General features: G+C 38.3%; 1 protein-coding gene across 3 annotated transcripts; it reads left to right on the forward strand.

The window, feature by feature from the left end:
- The first annotated feature begins 994 nt into the window (after positions 1–994).
- nkx2.2a (NK2 homeobox 2a) lies at positions 995–8,141 on the forward strand. 3 transcript variants are annotated; one of them, XM_026285369.1, is made up of 3 exons: positions 995–1,230; positions 6,028–6,333; positions 6,984–8,141. In XM_026285369.1, the coding sequence occupies exons 2-3, from the start codon at positions 6,066–6,068 to the stop codon at positions 7,535–7,537; spliced, it is 822 nt and encodes a 273-aa protein (XP_026141154.1). In that variant the 5' UTR covers positions 995–1,230; positions 6,028–6,065; the 3' UTR covers positions 7,538–8,141. The 3 variants fall into 3 exon arrangements, with proteins under 3 accessions (XP_026141154.1, XP_026141155.1, XP_026141153.1); XM_026285370.1 differs by lacking the exon at positions 995–1,230 and adding an exon at positions 5,469–5,780; XM_026285368.1 differs by lacking the exon at positions 995–1,230 and having other exon boundaries at positions 5,477–6,333.
- The last annotated feature ends 764 nt before the right edge of the window (positions 8,142–8,905 follow it).

Below are 8,905 nucleotides of genomic sequence, written 5' to 3' on the forward strand. Positions count from 1 at the left end.
TAATGGAAGATCCTATGATATATATCTTACATTATTATCTTTTGTTTAAAGCACTATATAAAATAAAGGTGACATTAAAGCAAGACCTCTGTTTTATTGAAACAGCTATAAGTTATTAGAGATTTATTAGAAATTTGACCTACCCTTTTCCAAAGCGAAGTTCTACTCTAACAAAGCTATTTCTTCATTGCAAGCAAATAAAATATAGGCTACAGTTCAAGAGTTGCACTGCTGTATTATTTAGTAAATTATGATAAATATTGATGCATGTCATTTAAATAGACATTTTCTATTTAAGCATTACATAAGCATTGCTCTTAGTATTAGCCATCTGTGGAATTTGTAATAGGCCTACTTCAATTACTACTGAGGCTTAACTTTACACATCTATATTTACTTTTTTCGTAAGTCTGCCAATTAATTATTAATTACCCATATTCGGAATGAATCGATTACGCACATCGCAGACAGACTGAAAGTGGAGATTCAAGAGAAACTTTTAGCTGTTTGGATTGATTGAAAATGTAGGTACTCTCTGGTTTCACACCTTGAGTAGACCACAGATGAGAGCTGAGTCCTCTGACCTCGGATATCAACAACTGCATTAAAGGGTATCTTAAGTAAACGGGGCTTTTACCAACACAACATGCCACATCTGCTCATTTGGCCGTGCAACATCATGGCAACCAAGCGATTTATTGTAGAGATTTCTGGCAGAGACGTTCTTAGCCGCAGGTTTACCAAAGCCACGTGAACAAAGGTGTTTTTTTTTTTCTTTTCTTTTTTTTCTATTTGATTTAATAAACAGCTTTGGACAATTCACAGCCTGGGTGTATCAAAACGACACAGAAGGCAGTAATAGCACTTTGGTCAACAGTGTAGCATGAATCGGTGAATACGGATCAGCTAAAAGCGCTCTTATGAGGCAACCATGTTTGCTCTCATGACCAATTTATTGCAGACGAACATATGGCCAATATTTTGTCTCGCGTCATTGCAGGGGGAAAACAAACATCATGTAATGTTAGTAGCAAATCTAAGGCAGAGCCACTTCGCCAGCTATGCAAACGTACTTGGACGATATCAGGAGAGGAGTGCTTGCTCCCCGGGTATATAAAGCACATCAGACTTATCGGTGCGTGCGTCCTTACTTTCATTTGGAGATATTTCATTAACGGTGCGGTGTCTTAACGCAAGCTGCACCACTTACCCTCTTCCGTCAGCCGCCAGGTGAGCGTTTATTACTATCACTCGACCTCTCCGCGTACAGTGCGTTAGCCAGGTTGTGCAAAGATTAAATGCTTGCTTGTGTGTGTATGTGTGTGTGTGCTCGCTCGTGCAGACGCACGCGCAAGCACTTGTGAGTTCTATTAAAAGCATAAAGTCTGAAGGTAAACTTGTAATGTGTGCAATCCTCCGCTTACTGTTAACGACTAATCATATTAGAAAATCATTTCAGAAATTCTTTATTTTATTATGATATAGCAATCTCTGGATATAAAAAAAGCATAGCTACATGACATAGTTTGAAATATTTGCGTCCTATATCACCATAAGAAATAAAACTATTCATAGATTTATATTATTATTACTATTATTATTATTATTATTATTATTATTATTATTATTATTATTATATGTTGCTCTTGGGCTACTGTGTATTTTGTTAGTTATAACTATAGGCTATGTATTTATTTATGCGTGCACGCGCGTAAAATAACGGTGTTTCTATGTCGCAGAAAAGGCCATTAGATGCATTCATTTTAGTTCATTTTATTCCAGGCTATACGCATTTGTACCGGCAGAGTTCGCCCGAGTATCAGAAATACCTCTTCGTTGCCCATCTCCACCATCACCCTCAGTGGAAATCATATGACTGGATGCAAGTATAGTTTATTGGTGTGAAAGAAAGGAATCTCGCTCTGAAATATGCGCTATTTCTAACTTCGCGTGTGCGTAAAGCAGGGCCATTTTATTTCAATTAATCTATAATTAATTTCAAACGGATTGCAAAAATAGAGACAAACGTCCCAGTGGACTATAAGATAGCGTGATTAAAATGATAATCCTTAAACCAATTTGTTTTGGGTAGTCTGATAAAGGTGCCAGGACGGAGAATTGAACACTATGCGCCATGAAATTCACCGTTACATTTAAACTGGTAGTTAAACAAATGAAGGCATGTCCCTGGGCCATGGGCACCGTGTTAATCTCCTTCCGACATGTTTAATCATTAGAGGCTCTGAGACGAATAAAGGAGCAGCGTTTGCCCTGCAGTCAGGAGAATCAGACCAGCTCTGAACGATCTGTGCTGCGGGGCATTTTCTTCGGGCAGCGGCTAAGTCCCACAAACCACCAGACTTATTTTATACCAACATTTCGCTGTTATGGCCTTTTAATCGCAGGGGAAAAGCAGAAAATCGCTCTTGTCAGTTTATACATTGATCATGAGCACCTAGAGGGAAACAGGGTTACATTTATCAAAGCTTAACTGCTCGCCCAGGGCACCGGAATACGCTGAAATTCGTCGATTAAAGCAAGAAATGATCAACGTTATTATAGTCCACTGGCCTTCAGGCAGCTTTAGGATTTTCTTTTTAATCAAGCGTATAAAGGTCTTTTTTATTGTCCCCAGTTATTAACAATAGCTTCCATAAAATGACAGGTTCAGACATTTTTGTTCGACAAGGAATTAATTTATGGATGTTTAGCGCTATTGTCTCATCTTATTTACGAAACATTGTAATTTTTTTAAAATATAAATCTAAAGCATGCTAACTATATACAATGCCAGATTGCAGAGAACGTCAGTTGTTTCCTCAAAAAAAAAAAAAAAAAAAAAAGAAAAAAAGAAAAGAAAATAGCAGTCTTTATGATGATTTGTTGGTTTTATTTCAAACACGCGTTAGAAAGGGCACCAGCCTGCTCCTAATAGTTTTCATATATGCATATATTTTATGCGTGTAAACATGCAACATCCCCTATTAATTAATTTATTTATTTATTTATTATTATTATTTATATTGAAGTGATACTTTGTGTAAGGTTTTATTTTCTGAAATTGAAAATATGCTCATAATACCGAAATATAATTTTAAATCGTGGGCGTTTTACTCAGCGCGCATTATTATTTTTATTAATAATGTTCCTGTTAAAACGAATGTTGCCTTTTTTATACTGAAAATTATGATTCTAAACATTTTTCTGCCCTCTGTAGCCAATCTGACTCTAAGTGCTCACAACTGCTGAGGGGTCCTCAAGTACTGAATATTTAGACAGCGACTGCGATGTAAACACTGTTGTGAATTACACTAGTTTAACTCAAATCGGTGTGCTAAGATACTGTCGCTCTTCTTTTCAGTATAAGCGCAAAGACAAACTGTCTATTTGAGCTACCTGCGAAAGTAAACAGGTAAACAGAAGGAAATGGCTCTTGAAGTGAAGTATAGCCACTCAGCCTGTGCACATTTACTTCTCCTCACCCAACTCCTCGGTTCAATTGTTCAAACACATTCCCAAATCACTGGCCACAGACAAACCACGAGTCCTGCCATCGATCGCGGAGTGTTGTGTTGGTTGCATTGGAAAAGAGACTGGGATATTTATTAATACCTTATTTATTATTATTATTATTATTATTATTATTATTATTATTATTATTATTATTTATTATAGTTATTTTTATTTATTTTTTGTTTAATTTTTTTATATATATATATTCACCAGCCTATGATATTCTGGAAGTATAATTCGAAACTGCATTAATAGCTACCAAACAAAGAGTAGGCTATAACAGTAACAGTGTATGCTGTGTTTAGTTTCTCATTTCGTGGTTACAGGGATGTGTTCAGTAGCTAACCTGTCTCTGCGGCATGGGAAGGCTGGGAGAGTGACCTTGCGAAAAGCGTTCACAGTTCGACTTTGCTCCTGGCCCGTCCAGTTCAATGCTCCCATTGTCTGATTTTTCTGTCGCTGCATGATTAATTCTACGTAAAACTCTGGTTAAGTATTTACCTATCAGGTAACTGATTCTGAAACTGATCATCGGATGAAAAATATGCTTGGTTACCTGCGTGTTTACCATATCATGCACATTTTTTCGATGTGATTGCTGCTATTGTAAATCTTGCTAAACCCAGAATCCTACAGGATATTTTTCATTATTCATTTTTAGATCCTATCGAATATTTAAACATTTCGCTTGCAGAAAGCGAACGTTAAATTCGCTATTCAGTGATAACAACAACAGCAATAATATATATTTTCAACACATAATTAATAATGAAAAATATAAAGAAATAGGTTTATCTAATTTGTACCCCACTTAACACCATCTTGAATGCTTGCATGCGTGCGAGAAAAGGAGAAAGTGCGCGTAAATTGTGTGTGTGTGTGTGTGTGTGTGTGTGTGTGTGTGTGTGTGTGTGTGTGTGTGTGTGAGAGAGAGAGAGAGAGAGAGAGAGAGAGAGAGAGAGATGAAGGACTTTCCTTGATATTGTGAAGGGGTACAGAAATGAATGAAGAGATAGTCCATTGAAAGCAGTGAATGCCATGACAACTAGGAACAACCTCAGATTTATTCCAAACAGTTAGAACGTATTGTACAGGGGCGTCAATCATCTATTATTTTGGCCCTTAAATAAATGCAAAAACTACGGCCGGACAAAGGCTTCCAACAGGAGCCGGACATTTGTCTACATTTCCCCTATTGTCTGCAGCTTAGCAATCGGTTTGTATTTGTGTTTGCCCGGGTTCGACCACCCAGGATGAGCAGAGGACTGGCTAGAAACGTGCAACATTGTCACCCACATCACATACTAGATAGGAGGCAAAGAGGCAAAAAAGAAAAGATAGGACTGAGAGTTGAAAAGGAGAGGCAAAATACTCAACAATAATGCTCCACTTTTTGTGCTGCGGACAACGGAAAGAAGCAATGCAAATATAATGATCAGAAATGTGTTTTAAAAAGGAGGCAGTAAACTGTCGTTCATGTAATTTGAACATAGTTTTACTGTTTACCCACATAATCATCTCGATTGTCTTTGAGAAACGCAGAAAAAAAAAATTGTTAAGAGTAATATTTCGCTTTTAACGTGCGCTAACTATAATAAATTATGCAAATTGCACAAGATTATTATTTTTTTTAAGTCATAACAATTTCTGTAAAAATAAGAAGAAGCTAACAATCAATAAAAATAGAATAAAAAACGAGATCATTAATTGTTTCTTTTTTGATGTCTTAATCATGTCCAGTGAACAACCCTTCTCCGTAATCCCGAACCAAAATATTGACCTGCATAAATTAGTCTGTTAGCACTAGAGGCGATTTCGTTGCCCTTTTATAGAATAAACATTTTGGGGGATTAGACATCCTCTTAAATGCTGGATCCAAACAGCACTGTCAGTGCACGATTGCTTTATATACATCTGCGTTATAAGTTACTACCGAGGAATATGCACAGGTTTTGTCCATTTCCAGTTCAAGAAGGCCTGTGATGTGTATAAAGCTACTTGGTGGTTCTTTGTATGTAAATAGGGTGTAAAAAGGCCCTCCCCATCTTTGTAATTAATTGACACGTTATACCACTCATCATGTTCTGAAGCACCAATGGTATAAGGCTAGGATCTCCCCAAAACCCACAATTTCACATCGGCAAACACTGTCTTCATCCACTTGACTCCCAAGACCCGCCCACACGTGGCCAACCTTTTTCGTTTTTAATGCTTTTTCACTGCAGGTTCATGTGTTGAGACCAACCTTATATGGACTGATCAGTCTGGTAATGGCTTATTTCCCCCTAACACCCAGCAGTAGCGCAATATCCACGAGCTAGATATACCACTTCAGTCACTTTGGCATTCTTCCTGGACTTACAGAACTGATTTCTCCCTACTTTTTTCCCCACTAGCAACGGTTACCGATCGAGCCTCATGCGTCGACTTCAGTTTACTTCGCGCTGATACGCACCGATTCCTATATTCGCTAAATCAACTGTGCTTTGTGTGTGTGTTTTTTTTTTTAAACAGAGGATTGCCAAACTGGTGCAGCAACTTGACTGCATCAAATGCCCCAGAACATGTCGTTGACCAACACAAAGACGGGCTTTTCAGTAAAGGACATTTTGGACCTCCCTGATACTAACGATGAAGAAGGATCGATCACCGGGACTGAGGAAGACACGGAGGGTTCCGAGGCGACTAAAACGCCTGGAGTGCTAGTGCAAAGTCCTTTAGAGAATGTTCCAAACCTGCCTTTAAAGAATCCGTTTTATGATAGTAGCGACAATCCTTATACCAGATGGCTCGCGACTACGGACAGCATCCAATACTCATGTAAGTAAGCAAGAATTCACGCAAAGTTTAAAGTGTCTTCGGTTTTGAATAAAAATAATAATAATTATTTAGTCACAAATATTCGATTTTGCACTGCTGATATCATCTTACAAAATCCAGACAACTGTTCATCCGTAGGTTTCCACTGTTGCGCTTGTCTAAGGCGTAACCTATTATCTGCTTCTGGATTGTGGCCATAGCTGTCATTAAAATAGTTACCAGCACTCCATTTTTTTGTGTGTATCAGAAATCCTGTTTTAATTTCTCAGACATTTTGTGGGAGCTTTGCTGACTGATAGTTCTCGCTTAGATGTTCCTCTTTGTTGATCAGTAACTGTTGAATCGACTCTACGGCTAAATCATCGTTTCGTTTGGGTCACACGCCCTGTGATAATAAAGGCCCATTAAAATAAAAAAGCATGCTCCTGTTATGAACAGATTTGCAATATCAGATTTATTTGTCCGCCTGACTTATTCTAATGTTATTTGGCAAATATGTGTTCGGTTGATTAATTGAAGATAAATACAAAGAACTGTCACATATAGCTATACACACTTTCTTGCGATTTACAATTACATTTTATTTGATGTGGTATTAACTGTAGTTTTTTTTTCCCCTTTCCTTTTATATATATTTTTTTATGAACCAGTACACGGCCTATCCGCAAACTCTCAAGACCCGTCTGCAAAATCCCCGGAACCTTCAGCCGACGAGTCGCCGGACAACGACAAGGAAACTTCGAGCAACGGCAGCGACTCCGGTAAGAAGCGCAAAAGGAGGGTGCTCTTTTCCAAGGCACAAACTTACGAACTCGAGCGCCGGTTTAGACAACAGAGGTATCTGTCAGCCCCGGAGAGGGAGCATCTCGCCAGTTTGATCCGCCTGACTCCAACCCAAGTGAAAATCTGGTTCCAGAACCATCGATACAAAATGAAGAGAGCCCGGGCGGAGAAAGGTATGGAAGTGACCCATCTCCCTTCTCCTAGGCGGGTGGCCGTGCCTGTGTTAGTCAGAGATGGCAAGCCCTGCCATACGCTAAAAGCTCAGGACTTGGCAGCTACTTTTCAGGCTGGAATTCCGTTCTCCGCGTATAGCGCCCAGTCTCTCCAGCACATGCAATATAACGCGCATTACAGCGCCGCCACCACGCCACAGTTTCCAACAGCACATCACTTGGTGCAAACGCAACAGTGGACTTGGTGAACAAATCCTGACTTGCGAATGCAGGGCTGCATTTTAAAGACCGTGGTAGGGAGCTTTCCAAACAAAAAAATACAAGACTTTTTATTTTTGCAGCTTGACCCTTTCCTCACCAATTTATTTTGGGGATTGACGTGTGCGCCATGTTTACATGTTTTCGTTAAGAAAACCGGGTCAAGCCTCTCCCCAAATTTAAGAATGTTAAAGCTCTTGTGAATTTTTGTAAAGTATGTTTGTGTGTTGTAGAAATGTTTTCCTTTTGTCCTTCGTGTTCTAAGCACGTGCAAAACCACTTTATGATTATAGAAAATTTTATTTCTTTCTTTTACAATGGACCGAATATATTTATGGCCATGAATAAACATTGGCAATCTTTAGCTTATTACACTGGTTTGTTTTCTATGTAAATATTTTGTGATAACTGTTTGCAATATTATGTTTGACCGTTCAGTAAGCTATAGCCTAAATGTCTCCGATATTTAGGGAAAATGGAACATCAGTTGTCGATAAACATCCCTCATGTTCATTTCAGTAACACCGCGCGCTGGCGAGGGAGGTCTACAATTCTTTTTATTAAGACTTTTAATAAAATGATGTGTTTCAGAAATTCCGATTTGTTTTGCGTTTGGTCTCAGTGATTTCGGACACGTTTTGCAAAATATGGATCGTTACTTCGCCATCTCCCATGAATACAAACACTTTATAATAAACTAATAGAACGAATAAATACAAATAATATAAATATGCTAATTTGTAAATCCATTGTGTTTGCGCAAATGTTGCTTTGGACAGCCTGTCCCTCTTTTCACTTCATCAGCAGCACAATTGGTTTCATTTTTCCGAATTTATCTGTACGAACACTTCAGCAATAAGAAGGCTAAAGTCACTTGTGAAATGGGGGTAAAAATCCACTCACTTAATAGAAGAGGGCTTCTTCAGCTAAGCAGCTTTTCATTCAGGCGCTCTCTCCTTTTCAGGCTCCGCGGCTGACATCTCGGGTGTTAAAACGGCACATTAAGAGAGAAAACACACGTGACAAAGTTTTGTTAGATTAATATTATGTAATTTTACTATTTACAATGCCATTTTAGAATATTTCATTGTCAACTAAACAAATGTGTTGTTACGCTTTTCCACACTTTGTGTCAAAGAAGTTATTTGCTTGAACTGATGTGCACCGCCGCATTCGAGTCGGATGGCAGCTAAGACATAAAAGTCAAAATTACTACAGGAATTTTTTGTTTTGTTTTGTTTTTTAAATAGGCAATAGCAATAGCTCTCTTTGGTTGCTTTCCTGGTGAGGATTATCGTAAATCACTGTCTTGGGTCAATATTATGGTTCAGTACAAAATCCGAAATGGTTAGTTTTTA

The sequence above is a fragment of the Carassius auratus genome, chromosome 17 (assembly GCF_003368295.1).
Source record: "Carassius auratus strain Wakin chromosome 17, ASM336829v1, whole genome shotgun sequence".
NCBI lineage: Eukaryota > Metazoa > Chordata > Actinopteri > Cypriniformes > Cyprinidae > Carassius > Carassius auratus.